General features: G+C 31.2%; 1 protein-coding gene and 1 long non-coding RNA gene across 9 annotated transcripts; one reads left to right on the top strand and one right to left on the bottom strand.

The window, feature by feature from the left end:
- Positions 1-1,981: 1,981 nt before the first annotated feature.
- On the bottom strand, positions 1,982-22,354 carry Gw (trinucleotide repeat containing adaptor protein gawky). Of its 8 annotated transcripts, none has more exons than XM_076910669.1 (17): positions 22,188-22,354; positions 18,552-18,693; positions 16,011-16,060; positions 15,611-15,723; positions 13,594-13,771; positions 10,040-12,709; positions 9,302-9,678; positions 8,701-9,034; positions 7,842-8,369; positions 7,350-7,726; positions 7,062-7,259; positions 6,681-6,842; positions 6,135-6,608; positions 5,673-6,008; positions 4,776-5,005; positions 4,126-4,489; positions 1,982-2,873 (listed from the first exon to the last, which is right to left on the bottom strand). In XM_076910669.1, exons 4-17 carry the CDS (start codon positions 15,677-15,679, stop codon positions 2,529-2,531), a joined length of 6,642 nt encoding a protein of 2,213 aa, XP_076766784.1. In that variant the 5' UTR covers positions 15,680-15,723; positions 16,011-16,060; positions 18,552-18,693; positions 22,188-22,354; the 3' UTR covers positions 1,982-2,528. The 8 variants fall into 8 exon arrangements, with proteins under 8 accessions (XP_076766784.1, XP_076766790.1, XP_076766785.1 ...); XM_076910675.1 differs by lacking the exon at positions 22,188-22,354 and having other exon boundaries at positions 5,673-5,833; positions 5,909-6,008; XM_076910670.1 differs by lacking the exon at positions 18,552-18,693.
- LOC143433353 (uncharacterized) lies at positions 19,365-20,230 on the top strand. The gene is made up of 2 exons (XR_013103109.1): positions 19,365-19,908; positions 19,979-20,230. It is a non-coding gene; the product is annotated as an uncharacterized LOC143433353 (long non-coding RNA).
- Positions 22,355-23,465: the final 1,111 nt, after the last annotated feature.

The raw sequence follows: 23,465 nt of genomic DNA, 5'->3' as shown, positions 1-23,465 counted from the left end.
TTGCTAGTTGAACTAACAACATATAAATAAAAATAATTATCCCTATCTAATGTCATTACATCGTTAACTTCACAGCAACAATAACAACAATTTCGATTTTCGTCACTGTCGCATGTAAAGTTCACTAAAAATTCGATTCAGTATCACCGTTGCTACTGGAAGATGTATATATACATATATATATAGCCCAAAGCATTGACGCGAATCGTCACTTAGTTTTTTTAAGAGGTAACATTCCGCCTCTCTTTTTGCTCTATTTTTCTTTCATTCATATCTTATTCATTCTTTCCATTTTTCTTCTTGTTTTTTCTTTTTTTTTTTGTTTTTTTCTTTTTGATTTGATTAGATTGGTACAGTCTACATTTGATACGTATCGCAGTCTCGATTAAAGGAAACTGTTCATCAGAGCAAAAGAGTAGAACACTCGTGAGACCATTGATCATAATTTACTTTCGTACACGCGCAATATTTAGAAAGTGTTGACGGCTACATTGTTTAGAAGCAGCCGATGTATCATTTTTCCAAAGCTAATGGCTGCGGTATACACACGAACAGAATTATCTATTTAACGCACAACCTGCGCGTATCAGAATTGTACGTACAAATAACCACTACATCATGTTTCGTATTGCCTTCTATAAATTCTTGCCAAAAATTGAATATACTAGAAGAGAACACGAAATGTTCTTTTGTTAATACCAGAGAAATTCAAAACTAATGTATATATACGAGTAAGAAGACAATAGATTTATCGTAGCGCACCATCACCTCAAATACAGAATTTTCCCCAAAGTTGATTAATGATGTTAAAATACTAAATAAAATATAATAGCAGCGTATCCTGGTTGTCGATAGTCTGATTCAGGCATTGGTAAAATTTGTATTTAAATAGCAATATGAAATTGAGAGCAAAAAATGCAAATATTATTCATTTATAGAATAAAGATAACTGAACAATTACTGCAGCGTAATCATCGCAACTGCTCACCCATCGTTTCTTTTACTCATCATTTTAAAGTTTTATCTGGACGCAAATTTTGCTCGTGTCCGATTCAAATATATTGTACAACGAAACGCGTTGTTTTCACATTAATAACAATAAATAGAGTTATGTTCTTCTTCTAGTACTTAACATTATTAACCAAATCATAAAAAAATGATATGTTTAAAGTTATAGCCCGCAATGATAAAACTCGTAAACATCGTGAATGAAGTCTACTGCTGTGGGACAGTAACATTTTTTTATACGTAATTTTAACCTATTGTGAACTTATTGAGTAGTACGTAGTAAATACTACTAGAATACGTTGCTCTTAGAAAAAACGATTATCGTCTCCTTTATTTATAAGTACTCCAATTTTGGAGTTCTCTGGCAACAAATAAAATATCTTCGACTTTCCATTGGTATCTTAAATTTTTGGCAATAATTGATAGATAACGATACATGATTTTGACGATTATTCGTACGTGTTGTTTTCGTTCACCCAGGTGGCGTATTAAATGTATAACCCAGTATTTTTTTAATTTTACTATTATTTTTGCTCCAATTTTTAAAATATCTAAGAATAATTTAAAACTTTGTAGTATTTTCATGGAATTACTTGCATATCGATGTTTTAATATAAATTATACTCGCGCGTGTTGTAAAAAATCTCGATTAAAGTAAAACAAGTGTATCGTACGTCAGTATATTACAATATTGAAAACAAAGTACAAAACAATAATCATTATTAACAAACACGAGAACGGCACACATTTTGTAACTAGAGATATTAAAAGGTCATAATTTTGTATAATTATAATGTTATTTGTACATCAATTTAATGCATCATAAAACACGCGCGTAATATTATAATTACGTATATCAAAACATCGAAAAATGTAGCATCAATCAACTTAAACTTTGGAACATACTAGTAATACATAATTCTGAATAAACAGAATATGAGGTTGAAACGTATGTTAATGAGAATGTGACCTGAACAGGAAGAATACTAATTCTTTAATTAAAACGTTATAAAACGTGCTCGTCGTATGCTCGCATGATACGCTCTGTGTACACACATACACGCATATTATCTGGTGAAATTAATGTTATTGTAAAATACCAAAATATCAAAGGTTGCAACACAAGCAATATTATAATGACAATACTAATTTTAATTTCGAATGATGTAGTACGTACGTTTTTATCGTATTGTACGCGTAATAATCACGGCATTCGCGCGTATTATTAAACGTACTCGACACTACACCAAACCATTAAGAAAAGAGGGCGCACACCAAAAGCCTTGAAATTCATGATATACCCTCCCCTGCCCCATCATCCTCAAATTCCAACTTTGTTTCTTCAATCTTCAGTTGAAAAAATCAAATCAGATCCTTGTTGCTGCCGAAATTACGCGGCACTGATTTAAGTAACTTCATCGCGAGAACCGGTCCATTTGACAATGCGGAATATAATTGACGTATCGTGAAGTAGAAGGCTTGGTCGTCGCACGAGTAATACCGCTTCTCCGTGCGGCACTCTACATCGACTCACCTCCCAGAAGATCTCCGGGTAAGTACGAGTTCAGAGAACTAGGCGTAGCACGTTGTTGATCGTTGCTGTCGATACCAGCGTTGCTCCAAAGGGAATTGCTGCTTGGTGGTGCACCCCATAGTTGACTGGAACTACCGCCCCAAGTGTCCGGTGGTAGACCAGTTTTGTTTGATGGTCGCATGCCCCAGCCTGCCCCTGTTGTCGTTCCTGCTTGCTGTTGACCTCCATGACTAAGTTGTTGCAACAAGCTATGTACTACATCAGTATCAGCTGGCGATTCTGCGAAAATTGTTGTGTTGCCCAGGACGCAATTGTTCAGAGCACCTTGTGCCTGAAAAACCAATTAAACATTATTCTGGTTAAAACTGCCACACACTTGTTACATATAGTATGCAACACATTCTACAACCACTGTTTTATTTCATGAACACTTGAACATATGTTTCTGCGATTATTAACAGTTTTAAAAAATTATTAAACACTCTAGAAAGTTCGTGCCATTTTTAATCAACAAGAACACATGTACTACTAAAATATTTTATAATCTGTTATATATAGGAAACATTTTTTACAAAATATTTTTTTGCTTCAACGTCACGCAATAGCTATGCGTGACATCCTTGGTCAATTATTCGTTAGAATTGAACATGCATTTGTGAGACGAGACGTGCTCCTTCCTCTTTGGATAATTAGATTTGCATTCGTTCCATGAGATTTTCTTTCAGTAGATATAGTACGTATATTGTGATTGAAGATGAATTCTGAGAATAATACTTCAATATTCCACTAATTATTAAGAAACTATTAATGAAACGTTATCATAGCGATTTCAAAAGCATTGTGTAAGTGAACTATCTTCTAGAAGATTCATGCTTATGTGGAAGCAGTGGGTATCCATTTAAAGAAGACGAAAAATGTGAATACATTTGAAGAACGGATGTCACACAACTCGCCTAATTAATATGAAAATGAATGAAACAAAAATTACATTAAAAAACATTCTGAAGATGGTTTGAAAATTTCAATGTATTCATGTAAAACAATGGAAATATATTGTTAAAATATTAAAATAAACTTATATAGCATATTGCCTCATGAAATTATTTAAATATGAAAAATATAAATTTATATTGTATTCAAGAAGAATATTTTAATATGTAATAACTACTTCAACAAATAAAATATAAAAAAAAACCGAAAGAAACAATCACTAGAACATGCTGTCACTTTCTAAACGAAAATAGCACAAACTTTTTAGGCATCTAATATTCATATAATTAATGTACACATCAGATTCATAAATATATATGCAATAAAGTATATGTAGACAAGAATATTAAAGTAATTACTGAATAAATAACGATTTGCAACCCAAATTGTGCTCGAGCTCTATTCTAGTTCATGCGAATAAATACAGCTAATTTTAATGATATTTCAAAGTTATTCAAATACTTTAGTATGTTTTGTACAAAAATATTTCTTCAGGCTAAAATTAAATATGCAAAAGTGAAGAACGTTATGAAATCGCTTAAGGTTAATGTGCTTAATGTAATAGCAAAAATAATTTATAAAAGTCACTAAACCTTAATAGCCTCATCTCTTGACGAATATTTGGTTAAAGCAATTCCATGATTAAGGTATAATCGGAAGTCTTGAACAGGACCGTGTTGCATGCAGAGAGTTTTCAAAGTAGAACCATCGATCTGAGGCGTCAGATTCTTAAGTAGTAACCAGGTAGAAACCCAGGCAGCATTTGTGCTTGATTGGAAGCCCCATGAACTGGATCTGCCGACAGTGCCAAAACCTGCCCAGCCATTGCTCGTATTTCCCGTGACTTTACTAGCTAAGCCTGGGGGAGGACCACGAACCTTACTCATTGGTGCTCCCCAGAGCTCCGAAGTAACCGCAGTCGGAGGTGGTGCAGATTCGCCCCAAGTATTCTTCGAACTAAAAATGATATTTTATATATTATCACAGCATTTAATTAATGTTTCGACACATAATAAGTAGAATAAGGGAGAGATTAAAGCTAAGAGTGGGATTAAAGCTCGGGGCTCGTTAAAGAATGAAAGAGAAAAAATTAAGATGAATAAGCAGAAATGTGAAATATACTCAGGTATCATCTTAGAATTAAATTGTAGTATTCAACACTTTATATGGTAGCAAAAATAATGAATATAGAGGATAAGGAAAATACTAGAATTAGTATTTTTGTACTTGAGAATAATATTACCTCGTGAATACGTTTGGAGTAGTGGCAGGTGGATTGAATGTCCATGTAGAATTACTTAAACTTGGTATGGATGTATCGAGATTGGTAGGTTGTTGCGGTGGCGGTGAAGTCTTACTACTTGAAGAGAAAATAGTATCTGGATCTTTGATCGTTGCTAAAGAAAGTGGTGAACGGACGATAGAACCCGGAGTAATACTTGGATCATCCTCGATGCTCTTCATCTGGGTACCCTAAAATGAAATGAAATATAGGTGGACCCGAATAAATGTTACCTTCAGTTTAACCTACTATTGCTATTAAGAATTCTACTTTTTCCTTTCCTTACTTATGAAAAATCTGAATCAAGATATAACCAATTTATAAATATTTTGAATTTTGCAAACGAAACTTTCAGTTAAGTGCAAACAAAATTCAGTCAACAACTATTGATAAGAACTCAATACCAAAAGTAGTTAAAACTGAACACTAAACACATCGTGTATTTGGTGTTTTAATTATAAGTTTATTATATTCCTAATAAAAAGGAAAGGTGATTTCAAATAAGATAAACGAGAAGTATGAGTAAAAGTAAAACGCTTACCCTATGACCACTGAAATGTGTTATGGTAAATTAAATTCAATTCACAAAATATTGTTAAAGAATTTTTCACAGTATTTTTTTCTAAATGGACAAGTAAGGAAATTTCTATTTTATTTTAAAATATTATATATTATATTATTATAATATTATATTATTTTGTATGACTTTCTACGTAATTACAATGAACACGAGCTAAGTGTGCAAATCAATAATGTGATACTTTTATCGAAACTCATAGTTTCACAAATAATAAGTTGAATATATACATATTTACAGATCTCCTTCTCATAGGAAGTACGATATTGGAAATGGATTACCTTCCATGGCTTGCCAGGCTCAAATTCAGGTACAAGATCGGTGAAAGCAGCAGCACCAGCAGCTGCACCACTTGGCTGCCAATCCTTTCCGTCAGTTGAATCGGTGTTACCTGCGTCTGGCCATCCACTCTCTCCAAGTCTGGTGGACCATGTTCCATCTCCTTGACCCAACAAAGGATTCATGTTAGGACTACTGTGTGATCGCGTTAAACCAGCCGGTGTAGCTGCTGGCTTACTGGTTGTTCCTGGTGCTCTTGAGAACTCGTTCGAAACTAACTCTCCGTCCTTGTCCAAAGAAGGTAACTTCCATTGGTTTAGTCTTGACTGTTGCTGACTCTGTAATAGAAAAATTCATTGTATTACTATTGTAGTAAAAATATGAAACACATATTAATTTATGCGTACAAAGTACAATTGATAATAAAGCACTTTTAATACGAAATAGTAAAAAAATGTACTTACAACAGGAGGTTCCTTGTTCATTGTTAAGTCAGTAAAGCTATTTTGTAAAGCTGACATAGGATCATGTACGGAGTTCTTATAATATTCTGAACTTTGAGATGGTGGCACAGGATGTTGTTGCTGCTGCTGCTGCTGCTGCTGTTGTTGCTGTTGCTTCATATAAGTAGCTTGTTGCACGGCAATTTGATTTTGAAGATTTGCAATTTGCTGCTTTGTTTTCGTAATTTGTACACTGATCTGAAGAACAGATTGGCCATTACCCTTCACTGCACTTTGCACTGTATGTTGTTGATGAAGCTGCTGTAGAACTTTGATTTGTTGTAATAATTGATTCAAGAGTATTAGAGTTTGAGGTGCAAGTGGTTGATTTAAAATTTGATGGTTTAAGTAACCTTCCTGGACGGCTAGCTGAATCTGTTGTACTAACAAACGTAGTTGTTGAGCACTAGGTGGATTCTGAGGAGCTCTGGAAGCCTGAAATATAAAAGAAATATTTTCAATATATGAAGAGATCTCAATGCTTAGATTATTAAAAGTAATATTTACCTGATTGAAAGGTGGTTGTGGCGCATTGCTGCTAGATTGTTGTTGCTGCAATGGAACTGCAGTTTGTTGCTGCTGTTGTTGTAACTTCAATAAACTTGCACTGGCAACTGATCCTCCTACACTGCCAGTTGCATTTCCACTTGGCACTCCAGTACCCTGTAACTAATCATTAATTCATATTAATAACAACAGTAACAATAAATTTTGGGTTAGCTTAGATTAACCTAAACAACTAATCTAAAAAGTAAATAAATACAAACATCTTCCTTTCAATAGTATTCATTTTTTAAATGTAATTTGCACAATTATTAACTTTAATTAAAAGGTAAATAACATTTTTAGATATGAAGGTTTCCCTGGCATTGTATGGTAGAATTTTACCTGAGGAAAAGACATTTGCTGTCCGACGTGATTAAATCTTGGATATGCTGACGCAGTTGCGGGTTGATTCGTTGGATCATAAGTGGAGTGTGCCTCGTGTCTTCTCCATTGATCTAAAGGCCGCACTTGACTCAGTAGTTCCAATGCCTCCTCTCTATTCATTTCGCGATTTCTCAACGCTAATTCAACATCTTCTTTCTGTAATTAAAAACAGAATTTGATTAAGTTTATTGTGCACTTTTAATTTATGTCTTATAGATTATACATGTAACACCAATTTTCACTTACTTTAAAACCCATGTCACAAAGGTACCGAAATTCTCTACTGTTCCATATAACTTCTTTTGTAAGTGTTGGTTTCATAGGATGGCCCCAACCAGGGGTAGAATCCATATCAGTATCACCCCAGCTTCCAGCGGGTCCCATTGGTTTAGGTTTGTGCGCACTAGGTCCACCCCAAGTTCCAGGATTTATCTGAGCTTCGTTCCAAGTACTTGGTGTTTTTGGGTCTTCCCATGAACCTGCGTCATGTGGTCCTTCCGCCCAACTACCGTTTCGTCCACCAGGAGCACCAGGGTGCCCCCACATTGGTCCACTAACATCTGGTTTCATTCCAGGTTGACCTGGCATTCTGTTCTGTGGCATGCCGGGAGGGCATTGCATTCCTAGAAAAAACAATTTCACCATAATCGTCACTTTTACAGTTATGTATATAAATGTAAAATGAGAAACATATAATGAAGTTATCTACAACAACTAGAGAATTAACATTAAACGAACCTGCTGCTCTTCCTAAATTCGGTGTTGGAAGATCTTTCCAATGAGAAACTTTACTGCCGGGTATGGTCCTCTGGTTAGGAGTAGGATTTCCCCATAAACTGGTGCCATCATCATAGTTTGGAACGTTTCTTCTTTGTGTTGGTGGAGATGGCTCTTCCCAACCTGAAGGTTTCCCTGGCATTATATCCTTTGGTGGCGGCGCTGTCCACTGATTTATATTAGAAGGATTTAACATTTTTGCTGGAGGTCCTGAAGGATGTTGATGTCCCATTTGATGATGTGGTGGACCTGGCGGCTGTCCCCACATTGCATCTGCATTGGCACCATTTAATCTACCAGAAATCCCACGTGGATCTCCGCGCATATCTGTCATTCTAGGATCTCGAGCCATTGGATCCATTACGCGCATATGTTCTCGAGGATCCAAAGACATTCTATGATCACGGGGATCTCGCATCTCTCTAGGATCAACTGAACGAAGATCACGAGGATCTCGATGGTCGATTCTTGGATCACCCCAGTTAGATCCTGTAAAAGATATTGTTTATATCTCAATTTAAAAAAACAATATTTACAATAATATACAAGTAAAATTTAATTAAAAATATTTCAAGTAATAGTCACAATCTATATATTTATACAAATTTAGATAAAATATGTTCTATTTAATCTAAAGTTTTCTTAGAGACTGATATTAGTATACAATAATTCATCTAAATTCTTTATTAACAAAAATATAGTAACATATTTTTTATCATTCCTTCCTTCCTAAAAAAATATATATTTGAAATCTTAAAAAAAAACAAAAAAAAAAAAAAATAGATGAATCCCAACAAAATTTCTACATAGTCATTATTACCTCCCCACATACCGGTTTGATTACCGGCTGCAGTTGCCCATTGTCCAGCGGCAGAGTTTGCTTGAGAAGATGTGGAAGCACCAGTCCACATATTTGATGAATCAGCTGCCTCATCATCTTCACCCCAGGTTCCACCAATGTTTGTTGCTGGGGTATGACCCCAAGGTGTTTTAGCTTGTTGTTGAGGTGGAGGTTGACCACCATTTCTGAGATTGGCTTCCCACAAATCGGTACCATTGTTTACTGGTGTTTTCCACACTGGAAGTCCATCTTTGGACATACTAGGTTCTGGAGAATTTGGGACATCCCAGTTTGTGTCCTGATTCACATTCTGCTAAAACGCGTAAAGGGGCAAACCACAAAATTAGTATAAAAAAGTTATAAACTCATCATTATAGTATGTAAGATTACCAGTTCATAAAACTACATAAATATCAATTTAAAGAAAAAATCTGTATTCACGTACATTTAAAAATAATAAACGTGAGAAATATAATATATAATTAATATCAATATTGGAATAAGAACAGCAAACTAACATTACAAACTCAATTACCATAACAAGAAGATACTTTTCTAACATGATAACAAAAATACTCACACATCCCCAACCATCCTGACTAAAAAGTGCTTCCCTCACTGTATTCAACTGCTCTAATTGTTGTTTTGTTGAAGGGTTATTGCTCGCTGGTGTATTACTACTGTTAACAGATCCCTGAGTCTGATTATTCGGTTGATTGTTATTGCTACTGGGGTTTGACTGTTGCTGTTGCTGCTGCTGTTGTTGTTGTTGTTGGGTTGAATTATTATTATTTTGAAGAGAAGAATTCTGGATGGATCCTCCAGGATTATTAGACTTCCCTTGTGACCACTGGTTAGTGTTTTGACCACCTTGACTTGTTCCACTTGATTGGGAAGTTGGTGGACCAGATTGTTGATTTGATTGTTGATTTGGATTGTTCACCTTGTTCACATTACCTGAGAAATAATTATTCATCTAATTATGCACAATCAAATTACATTTAATCATTAAATCCTTTGCTGACCTATTTACTTAAAAAAAATAGTGGAATCATAATATAAAAAATGTATTATAGAATAATAGAGTATTCTCTTCTTTCTTCTTCTTCTTCTTCTTGACACTGTGTCTGATTGATAACGATGATCAATTTAAATTATTTCGCGCAGGAATTAAGTTTTTGAATATTTAGTTTATATATTGTAGAAGATAAGAAATTTCCGAATAAGTGGTCGGTACGTTGTGCGGACAACGTGTTAAAAGGATTAATTTTCTATGACACAGTAAAAAAAATAGAGGAATAACAATTTGATTACTTACCTGGAACATTTTGCCCACCAGGAGGTCCTTGATTTTGATTTGCATTTGGATTACCAGTAACGGACCTATTTACACTGTTTCCAGACCAATTTCCAGGTGCTCCACTATTTCCAGAAGGATTTCCCGAGCTTCCTCCCCATCCTGATTGATTATTGTTGTTATTACTTGTTGCGCTCGTTTGCGTAGAGCCCCAATTTGTAGATCCACCACTGTTCAATGAAGTTTCACCTCCGCCGGCCAATTTAAGAATACTAGGAATTCCCCACCTTTTTTTATACTCCAAATTGAACTCATCAAGATCACAATGTGGTCCAAAGAGGAGCGATAACACGCGTTTAAGATCATTCTTGTGAGCCTGTAAGACATCTTTAGAGCTTCCAATAGTCGCTGCTATGAGGTTCCTTGCATAATCTAGCAGATAAGTTCGATTCGTGCCATGTATATTGTTAATTTCTTGTTTTCTTGCGAGACCAGAAATTGATTTGTTCTTGGAGAAACTTTCTTTTGATGAAGCAGAAGTGATGGGATTTGCTTCAGAGCTTTGTTCATCCTTTAAACGAAGAGTAGTTTGACATTTTTTACACTGATTGCAATTACATACGTCTACTACGACATCCATCTTCATTACATTTAAACTCTCACTGTCAATAAACTGGGCAGTTTGAAACGTCGAACTGGTTAGGGTGAATTGCTTGATATTCATCAGACTTTGTGTGAAAATGTTCTCAGCATTAAATCCGATAATTTGATGTACTTTGTATAATGTCTTTTGAACTTGATATAAAGCACAAGGATATTCTGAAGTTTTCTCATTTATTACACCAGTATCAGCTTGATACTTCAGCTTCGTTCGTTTAAGTAAATTAGAGCACGATGTATTAATAGAAATATTTCTTTCTATTGACTCGTGCGAATTTTGGCAATAGTTTTTCTCAAAACCGCATAAGCAAAATACTCTTGTTCGAGTATAATGATCGCCATTCAAGTAGATAGCAGTTTGAGAATTGATCCTTTCCAGTACATTATACCTAATATTTTCATCAATGTTTCGGCATGTGATTTGTTCGTTAAAAGAACGGAAACATTTCAAAGCATTCTCTTTGCCTTCTCCTTCTGGAAGAGAATTATCGTGATAGTCCATTAAACAGTTTGGCAAACTGTCATAAAATTTGTGAGGAGTGTGCATTTGGTCGGGCCATAATATCTCGAAGTAGTTCGGCCGAGATCCAGGTACACCGATTATTCGGGATGCAGATTGGCGTGTAAGCGTCATCGTAGGCTTGCAGGTAGTCATAGTAGGAATGTAGAGAGCGAACTCGTCTTGGTTCTCCCCCTTAACCCTAAATCTATCCCCTATAGTAGACTTAGAAAGAGACTTAACAAACTCAGGGCCAAGACGCATATGTAACCCCGAGTACCTATAGCGCGCGAAGTAAGTGCCCGAAGGCTCGTTAGACTTAACATTATCCTGAAATGAAAGAGCACCAACAGTAATTGTTGCCACGTCACTAATACCATTAATTACCCAGGACAACATCTCCACCGTCTTTTTCTTTAAGTTCAGAATTAACATATCTGAGGTTCTTATCAATAACCAAGCGTTTAGATGTTCTTTTTTCAGAAGCTCTGAATACATTCCTCTAAAGATTTTTAACAGGAACACATAGTTCATATTTTGTGTAAGATTTCTCATACAGGTTAACATTTTACTGTTTAACTTTCTTAAAACCATTGCGTGTAACAAGATCATCAAATTTTGCATTTCCGACGCTGAATATTTCATCAAATTATTTGGCATATTAAAATTGAATTCAATCGAAGAATGTTTGGTTCGAATAATTAGAACGTTTAATAAGATCATCTTCGTAATTCTAAAGTAGTGATCCTGCGATTCGAAATGAAATCGTCTTCGGAACGATAAACCGCCGAAAGAAGAGTTCGTCAAGAATTTGAATGGATTCAAACGGGTTCTTAGTCTCATTGCAATCGCACCACCGTCCATTTCAACGCGGAGGAAATAATGGTTACTGGTTGAGCTGAGCAATATCACAGACTTGTAGTTATCGTTATTATTACTTAGGAGGCTAGAATTAGACTTAATATTATTGTATTTACCCGGATGAAGGCAGGATCCTAGTAAGGAGTAATTGTCAAGAGAGTCGAGAGAAAAGTGGCCTGATGAGGGGCGATCAGACTTGGGTATCTTAACTAGGCTAGGTACCCCTTCATCGATTGCACACTTATCTCCTGTTAATCGTAGATTTACGCTTATACTTAGTACCCTAATGTTTAGTACGCTAAAGCTAGTCTTATTATCACTTAATGTCTTAGATATAGACTTAGAGTTATTGCCGGTGCTGCCCGGTTTGTTATTGCCGGACAAGCCCGGTTGTTTTCTTTTTGTTGTTGTATTAACTGCTGTTTTTCGATCGTCTTGATGATTATGTTCCGCTCGATTTGAGCGACCATTTAATTTAGGATTATTATTATTATTATTATTAATATTATTATTATTATTACTATTATTATTACTATTAATATTGTTATTATTATTATTAATATTATTTTTTTTATTATCGTACGTTAGAAGATTATTTTTTATTGGGTGTTTTGTGGTTGACGACGCCACTGACTGGCAGGTCGAGCTTCGACTGGTCAAGATAAACTTGCCTGGAACATAAAATAATGTTATAAATATCACAATGACTAAAACCTTCTCTACTGCAAAACTGCTACAATATTAATAAAATATACTATGTTAAATCTGCTCATCAGAGTTAACAAATTAAAAAAAATTATACAATTTGATAAGAACCAACAGAGAAAGACTACGTTAGGCAAAGAATGTTACGTATTTGTACAGCCATCTTTAAAAAAAGGAAAAAAAACATTAAAAATCTTAAGTTTTTATTATTATACGATTTAATATAGTGATGATTATTTGAAGAACACAAGCACGAAATGTTAATAACAGAAAATAGTTAATTCCTTCTAGATTTTTTTGATAAATACTTTAATTTATATCTAATATATAAAACTAAACACCCATCTGGTTTGCTTTTTCCACTCATAAACCTTTTCCTTTCATTAACTACAAAATGAAAACATTTCTACCAATTTGTAGATATTTAAAGATTATCTTCGATTTTTAATTATTTTCTAATCTCTCTCCAAAGTATTTTTCCAGGAAAGTATTCATATAGTATTTATAACTCTTCAACTACGCGAAAAATTAGAAAATCTTTCAAGTAAATACTATTATAATTAATGACGGCTATCTAAATAAAAAGAAAAAATAACTTATTTCATTTACAAAATAGGAATGAATACACCATCTCCACTCTCTGTATGATAATTCTCCACTAACACTTTCGTACCCCAAATGATTAACTTTCTTGCATTACTAATTTAGCAATAAAAACTCATCTCAATACTTTCTGTAGTTTCTGAGAAAATTATTTGTCATGCTTCATATATATTTTACTCTTCAAAGTGTGTTGTTGTGTCCAAATTTTTCATGCACACACATATGTATCATAAAAATAAATAATTACCAGTTTGGTTCGACAGGACGGTTAAAAAGTCATTGGCGGCGGTATTTTCGAGATGGCTAATAGGTTTGACCATCATGTTGTTGTTTATGAACTCGATATCACAGTACCTATCATTCTCTGATTCTCTTCCCTTCCCAACCCCTTTCGGACTGTTTTTCCCTAATACTACTACATTCTCCTGAAACAAAAATAACATCATGATAGAAATGCTTCGTTGTCTATTCGCGAAAAAGAGATTTATATAAAAAATGATATATAATTTATGACTTTTGTTTTATCACACATAAAATTTGTAAAGATAATTTGATGAATATAAACATAAATATACATTATCGCAATAGATTACATATTTCAATTAATTTATAATGATTTCAATAGATTAAAATTATTGAAACACCCAACTTGAATAGTCATACTTAACACAATAATGAAAGCTTTAATAGTTTTATTTCAAAATAGACAAAAATCCCCTAAGAGCACCTTATGATCGTATTATTATTGTCCCAAATAGCAATACATTTAATTTTTTGTTTGTTTAGTTAAAATGAAGACTCAAATAAAAAATTATTTTATAATAAAAATTTCATACTTTGATCTATGGTCATTTTCAGTATACTGCGACACTTAACTATGGTAGATAACTTATGTTTCCAATAAAAAGTAATCCTCTCCAAATAGTAGAGACACATAAGCAGCTAGATTTCACATAAATATTAGAATGTTCATGAATTCAATTTTGTTTAGTTTACTAAGTGGAGAAATTTTATTATGCGCATCTCTCCTGCAATTCAATGCTTTTGATACTAACATTTAGATTGGTTTTATAATTTTTGCACTTTCTTACTTTTATTTTCATAATTAATATATATATAAAAATACAATTTTTTAAATATTTTATATAACAATTTATATAACAATTTTTTTGGATAAAAATACAAAATGAACAGGCAAACTAAAATTGAAAACATTTTTAAATTCAATTGATTTAAATCGTATTAATCCACTGAATTTACAAAACCTATGAATTATTGATTGTAATAGAATTGAACTTTAACTTGTTACATAATAAATGAACTTGATAAATTGATTGTTGTAAGAAATATATTTCTTTTGTTTGAAAAAAATTGCAAGCGAAGCTATTCTGCAGAAAACTGAGTATACATAAATATAGAATCATGAGATGTTTTAAAGTCAAGCGTCAAGTTAAACAAAATATTTTTACTAAACTCATAAGGTATACACACAAATACGGAATATATACATTTTGTATATGATTTATTCTATTTTAGAGTATTGCATGAAGTGAGTATGAACTGAACTTCTGCAATGAACAAATTAGGATAACTGTTTTTACCTGAGATGAGCAGCTCTTTACTCACTCAAATTCGCTTGAACTGGATTTGAGTAAACACAACTCATATCTGTTGAGACCAAAGCCTTGCGTGTATGTTTTCATTTAATCTTATTAAAGTTGTTTTCCATTTTTAAGTATAATTATATTTAAAAATTAACTGATTCATATAATCCCTAACTCGTTACTTGGTCAAAAGATTAGGTAACTAGACCAGTTGTTCAGGCATGTTAGATAATACTCATGTAACATGCAGATATTTTCGGTCCTGATCACTTGTACTAAAATTCTGAATTAAATGGTTATATTTGCTGCAAACCATCTGAATGGATAATAGGTAAACATATACCCATTTAGACAAGGCATAAGCGATTACTAAAATCAGCTAATTCTTAAGTACAATCTGAACTTGTCTTTCAAAATATTTTTATAAATGTTACAAAAATTGCTGCATATTACTCAATTTAAAAATCCAATTACAGATTCATAGTGATTTATGTTAATTATTAACTCTATTAATGATACTTATTTACATTACATTATTATAGTGATACATTAATTATGTTTAACAATCTATTTTGTAAAGTACATAAGACTACAAAACAGATCTACAACTATTGTATTTTTGAAATATGTATACATAAAATTTAAAAATGCAGTACTTACCATGGAATTTTGTACGAAGGCATTTGTTTCTGTAGAAATCTCATGTGAACTAGAATTGTGTGGAAACATTGGGCTCAGTTCTTCTTTGGCAGGCAATGCATAGAAACCAAGATCTAAAAAATATTAATAGATTTGCATTAGTGAATGTGTATATCAGTCAAAATTTTTAAGTATCAATTACATTAAATTAACAGTTTTTTTTATTATATATTAGCATTCTTGTTATTAACTATTATTGCATTTAGAAGAGCATGCTTAAGTCAAAATCTTCAACTGAAGTTACTTTTAATTGGAACTAAAAATATAGTAGACAAGAAATAATTAAATAATAATAATAAAAACAATAATAATGCTCAAATGATGCATATGTATGTGTTAGAAACTAAATGTAAATACTAACCTTGTAGACTATCACTATCAGTGTACTCCTAGCTCCATGCCAATGGAGGTCTGTAATAGTGAAGAATTGTATTATTCATTAATGAATACATTTTCCATTTTACTTATCTTTAATTACACATTTTACAATCTTTTTTAAGACATCAGCTCTTAACATTAGAATAATAAAAATGTTATACAGTAGTATTTTTTATATAGTAGTATTTTATAATTATCACTGATATATTGTAATATATGAATAGTCATGAGTAATATATATATATATATATAATTTGGTTCCAAAATAATATATATCTGTAAAAAATGTATATAAAAATATGTATGAACATCAATATTAAGCAAAAGTACTAATAGTTTGAAAATTTTACAATTTTTTACAGTTAATTGGTATTCAGGTAGTAAAATTCTATTGGATTAATATTGTAAGTAATTTGGGTGATAAAACAAACATATATTTTGTTATACTGCTTCTTTTACATCTTTCTCACCATTTTATTATAATATTCAAGAATTATTGTTGTTTATTATCATTTTGTTGTTTATTCCAGTCAATCTAGAATTAAAAATGAGAAAGTAAGCAATGTACATATAATTCGTAAACAGAAAAGTTTATGTAGGAAGATATGGATCATTGCCATGTAACATATTTTTGTCTTATACTTTTAATAAGCGATTTGAAAAATTGATACTTGATAAAAAATTCTGTAATTATGCTACAATTAGAGTGTAGCTACTTTTCAAAAACTGTTTCATTATTTTTTAATTCAATTCTGTTCAATATAAATTTTTGAATAAAAATCTCAGGACAAAAAGTGATAATAATGAGCATATTTAATAGATAATTTCTTTTGTCCATTTTTTTACTTAAAGAATACGAACAGATCAAGATAGCCTGAAGAGTGGAGAACTACGACTTTACAAGCCAAAGGAATAAAAATCAAGCCTAATGAAATCATGTTTCATCATATGCATATACATTAGATTTTTATTTCTTCATACCTATCATAAATTGTAACTAAATATTATTACAAAATATATACACATTGCTTTTTTGTACCATGTATTTAAAATCTACAATTATACTTGCATTCTACCTATTCTATATTTTGTAGTACTATATTCTACATATTATATTGTCAATACCAAATACACTTAAATTTTGATTAATAACTAATCAAAAGTTTATACTGGAAATATAAAACTATAAAGAATGCTTCTATTATTGGAACATTTTAAAAAATACTACAGAAAGTTCACTTTCAAAAACAATAAAGCTAAGAGCATGGCTATAAATTTTTTGAAATTGTAATACATGTATCATTCAATAAAATTATGTTAAACGTTCTGAATTTTTTGTATCTGTGTGACGGACAAATGTTAGAAACTAACAAAAATGTCATGGATATATATTAAGTATAATTTATCATCGTGTCTGATCATTTCACAGAATTAATGTTTATTTACATATTGCTGAAAATAGAGGGTAATTACTAATAGAAGATTGAAACCTTTGCAAAAATATAATATCCAATCTTTCTAATTAATTCTAAATAGTTAACAAATCGGTTTCATTTGCTTGTGAGTTTAAATACACCACGAATAATATAAATAAAATTCTTAAATACAACATGACTGGTCTAAATATTCATATTAAATCGCAAATGTACGTCGTATAGCAAAATGAAAATCATCGAATCGATTGATATCTTATTATTCTGGTAACAGCCGTGAAATCAATTTTGCAATTTTTTCACAAGGTAGCAAAGTAAGATTATCAAAATGCGCAACTTACCAAATCTGTGCGCAATATAAGGTTAGATAACAAGTAGAAGCTGAACGAAACGAAGACGGAATTTGTACATTTTACGAACAATCACAGATGCGTATAATATACATACATATGTGCACACATGTATGCTCCAAATAAAAATGTCATACAAATTCAGTTTTGAAGAAAATTGTTTAACCTGCCTAAAAGTCGCACATATCTACATAAAACGGTAGTACATTTATAGATATTTCTAGCAATACAGGCGCCATATATTGTTCACAGGAATGCATAGATTCATGTAACGTATACATATATACATACATCATTCGTATACGTGTGTGTGTGTGCCTTACACGCGCGCGCGTATGTATATAACAGCTTATATGCCTCAATGCATATGCATATAGCGATCTATATATACTTGTATATATATATGTATATTTATTTATTACGTACGTACATATGGATGTATATAACCAAATATCTATAGATATATCTGCATGTATTGCATATCTACGTACTATTTATTCGTAATATCATAAAGCCATCCCTATCCATATAACTTGTATATGTGTGAAACAATGTACATGTGTATATATATGTATATATCTATACAAATGTACGTAAAAGTATATACATGAAAGAACGTAAAATGTGGAAGATCAAGAACAAGACAAAAGTTAGCTTCCCATTCTGAAGATATTCGAAGGAATCAATCATAGAAACATACTATGTGTTCAGATCAAGAATAAATGAAATTCAAGGACTTACTTTTTAGATTCGGTGCCCGAAGATTTCAGTCTAGTCAAAGATATTTCGTTGGCGCACGAAACGGGCAGAGCGAGTACCGCTCCGCTGGTGGGCTATTCCCGCGAGCGGCGCTACTCCCCCGGATTTAGAGAGCTCCGTGTTGCTGATGCGCGCACCGAAACCCAATTCATAGTTATACACATGAAAAGACCCTCTCACATTTCAGAATGTATGGTAAGCACACTTTTCGACATAAATAACATTTATTGTTAGATATAATTTAATAAAAATATTAAATAAAAATACAATTTAAATACATAATTCATATTTAGAATTATTTTTGTATTTAAACTATTTAATAATGTGTTTCTATTGAAGCATTATTTGCATATAATAGTAATAATAAAAAATGAAAAGAAAATAACAATATGAAAATATGTAACGTGTCATGAAAGAAGTGTGAAGAAAATAGTATATGTAATATTGAATGAACTTATAGTTATGATACTAGTAAAGTTATAACTGTACAATATGGAGCAGCGATTCCTATCGCACTAATGCAAATATACGGAACTATACGAAGTTGTCTGCAACTTGTCAATAAATAGTTAACGAATATGCCGATATTTTAGAACATTATAATCAAATGACCCATTATGTATAATAATTTTAGAGCTTATATATGTAAATTTTTTGTACATACAAACACTATTTTAAAAATGCAAAAGGACAATCACAAATAATTAAATGTGAAATGCATATTTGTATTGCATAAAAAGATATTAAAATGATAATGGAAGTGCAATAAAATTAAAAATAAAAGCGTGGGTGCTAACTTCATTAGAAAAAAGTAGCGGTTGCTTTAATATGATTTGTTAGACGGCAAAATAATGTCGACACACCTATCTTATATCGCCTACCGTACAGAATTTCGTAATGTTTTTATACATTTGTATTAGAACGATCGAAATCGCTGTTTCATGTTACATAGCCTGTTGCGTTGATTTTGGACAATTTTGTGAGACTAACGCAAACGCAATCATCTACTGGAAAACAATTCCATCTACTGTCGTTATTTCTCATTGGCCAGTTGCGCTTATGTTAGTATTACAAAATGGGTCAAAATCAGTGTAACAATCCATATATAGCAGGTATAACATTTGAAAGATCTTCGCTAAGAATCATACAAACTGTATCATTAACCAATGCTAACTAGAGGTATTATATTGCTGTTACATTTATACAATTATTACAACACTGTTAAATAATTCTGTCAACTACGGACTTATCTGCCAAGCATGTTAGCTACGGTATTCCCATCTATAATAAGATATTCTGTGGTGCTGATCACAGCGCCACACGTACATGCAATTATTCTGTAAGTAATTGACCTATTTGAATTTCTAGCTTTGAATTTAACAAATTTCTTTAATGTTAATACTATGTAGAATCGGGGACAGTGAACCTTATTACCTCACTAACACAAGCGTATAGATAGGATTAGCCAATGATATATGACTTGCGTAAAGACATATATCCATTATATTCGTTCAGACACGAACTATTCGACATTTCGGAACGAAACTAAAATGCTTACCTAATATTAAAAAATGGTGGGAACTGACATACCAATATCTTAGTCTACTTTATGCTTGTTATCCACGAAGAATATTTTTAGGCAAAGTTTTACAATACATACAGACTTCCCTGATTGTCTTTGTTTGTCTAGATATTTGCATTATTGATACAGTTGAATTTATTACTTAAAGATACTTTACCTGACAATAAGTGGAACAATCAGTTCATTAACTACACAAGACTGCACAATAACTACTAATCTCTATAACAGAATATGTATATGGATACAAATATGATTCTAGTCTCTGTAGTGATTAGACAAACCAATGTCTTCAAGAATAATACTGCATAACTGATAAGATATGTCACAGAGACAGGGGAAGTCCCTTGTTTAACATTATACATTAACTATATACACTATTCAGTGTACTATAATACACTATATTCTTATTAAAAAATATTCAAATCTATAACGTGTCAGCAAAAATTTGGATTCATGAACATCCTAATTGAATGAGCATAGTAGAGACGAATGTTGATATTACATGTCCAACAGACTAAATGATAGATCATAAATAATCAGATATTTATGTCGACCATAAGAGCAAAGCATGCAAGTTGTTTATGTGAAATATGACAAACTATTTGTTTAGCAACACATTGCTACAACTGTTCTTTAGCACCTAATTAATTAAATAATTATAAATGGATTTAATTATTGAAACATTGAATAAGTAAAGTAATGTACTTAACCTATGAATGTCTGTCAATCTACCTAAAATAATCGATAACCGCTTCTCTAATATTTTAAAAAGTAAGATATATAAAAAGAAATTTATAACATGTGTGCATGTTGTTAATTAAATCTAAATATTACTGTGTAAAGTACTTGTTACTCCTTACGTTATATTTTATAACTATACACCGAGCCACTCGAAAGTATAACCAATATATTACTAGTTTACTGGCATGTTATAATATTATAAATAACATTGGATTGGATAAAGAAAGTTAAAACCTTTAAATTTTTTGTATAACTGTATACATAAATATTGATATTAGTAACACATATTACAATAAAAATATGTATTAATGATGATTCAAGTCATTAATAAGATGAATATAAAGTTGATACAAGGTATTAACAATTGTTACAATTGATTATAAAGCATCAACTTAAAGTATCAATTCTTATTTTATGAATGCAATTACTACAATCAATATTAGCTATTATGTGTTTGTATATGGTAGAAGCAAAACTTCAAAACAAGAAATGCTTTTAAATAAACACATTGATATAAATATATACTTACAGCGAATAATAAGAATATTTAAACATCAGACTAATTTTGACTTTTAACTTCTATAGAATTGAATAATTGTATATAAAACAGAAACAATCAGAATACTTTGGCATTTGTTATTGTTCCTTTACCTATTCTATGGTCTACGTTATCCTACAAAAGTAATCATATCTTTGTCACATTACTGTTATTCTAATTTTACACTAAAATTTTATAAATCGTCTACATGAAATGTAGACGTATGACATGAATATTCTCACATCTTTTAATATTAAATGATGATAATCAATCAGTGATTTAATGTATTATTATTAACTTCAAACAGTTGTTAGAAAAAATTGCATCGAACTATGTTACTATTTGTTACTTAGATATTTGTTTAAAAACATTTTTTATTTCTTATAAATTATTTGAGTAAACATGATTAAATATGTAAGAATATAATAACAACTTTCTATTATAGTCTAATTAGATTGTATTAATTTCATAGAAATATGTACTTAGTTTGTTTTTTAATAATATTAAGTTAGCACTCAAAGTATTCTAAGAATAAAAAGACATACCTGATATAATTGTCTCTTAATATTTGTACTTTCATAAAAATAGTAACTTAAATTTAGCAAAACATGAAAAAAAATATTAAAATGTAATTTTAATAAGACTGTATAAACTTTTCGCATTAACATAAAAAAATTCAATAGAGAACTTGAAGTTGTAAGGTTATATTTACATATAGTATAATATAGATATAAGAATAACTATAAAAGTAACTTACCAAAGTATGTAGTACCAATCATAGAAAATACTTAAAATTAGATGAATCATAAATAATTTTTTTACACGCTTCGTCGTGAGCAAAATAGTATTCACCGAAAACTCATCTTCGCGGTAGGCACAGTCTTAAACTGCACTGTTTTGTAGGCCACGTCATACAAAACAGATTGAAACCTCCAGTATTCTACTTTAGATAAGAACGACATCTCGTACAGAAGTAAAAATTATATATGTTGTAGCATATGTATATACGTATACAATGAATAATATAAATAAAATTTGTATTCTCTATCTTCATAAATTTTTATATGAATTGGTTTACAATACATTTTTAGCTATTTTTGTTCTGCACAAATAAAACTGAACGATGAAAAATAATAAAATAATAATAAAATGATATTGTGAAAAATAAAGAAATTAAAATGATTAATTATACATACATCTTTTATCAAACGTGAAAATGCCTCCTAAACATTACATAATTTATTTTTATCAAACATTAATTGTATCTCACGTTACTTTAATTATTCTTTAATCAACTCATCGCACAAAAAGTCGATAAATAATAATTTACGTTTATAGATCTGCAAGGACTAAATTTGCTATAATTAAAATTATTTTTTTTTTCATTTTTAATTTATATTAGGAAAATTTTGTGATTAAAAATGAATCATTTAAATTAAACAATGAAAGCAGTTGTCTGGAGTAACGTATGCGATCTATAACGTAATGGCATTCGACTGTTTTCACAGAAAACTTTAACAGATGATATCAATGATATCATGTCCGAAATTATTTTTCTCAAATATATAATGTTTGAATCACAATTTTGTTATTCTAAAATCATGCATTTGTTTAAACTTGATCCAAATGTTACATACATTTGCATGCTTGATCAAATCTTCATTACCTCGAATTGTTTAATTGTCAATACAAAAATGCTGTTGTAAACTTTATTTGTACAGCAACCGCTATATTCTATAATTATCTTTATTATCTTTGTTCGAGGTGAATTCCTTATTTATAATTTCAGCGTACATTTACGGTAAAGCCCGGCAATGCCATTGCGGTTTTATCGTGGCATAGATACTACTTCAAGTGTGCTATTAGAGTGTGTAAATTAAACACTAACGTCCATATATATATCGCCAAATTTCTGTTGAAAAAATATTATTTGAATACAGATATCATGATTTTAATCAATTTACATCTAATCCAACAAATTACATTAATCAATGGAATTTAATACTGATCCCATGACCATATATGTTTATTATTA

Source organism: Xylocopa sonorina, chromosome 2 (assembly GCF_050948175.1).
Source record: "Xylocopa sonorina isolate GNS202 chromosome 2, iyXylSono1_principal, whole genome shotgun sequence".
Classification (NCBI taxonomy): Eukaryota; Metazoa; Arthropoda; class Insecta; order Hymenoptera; family Apidae; genus Xylocopa; species Xylocopa sonorina.
The sequence above is the reverse complement of the archived record's forward strand: the minus strand, read 5'-3'. Positions and strand labels throughout refer to the sequence as shown.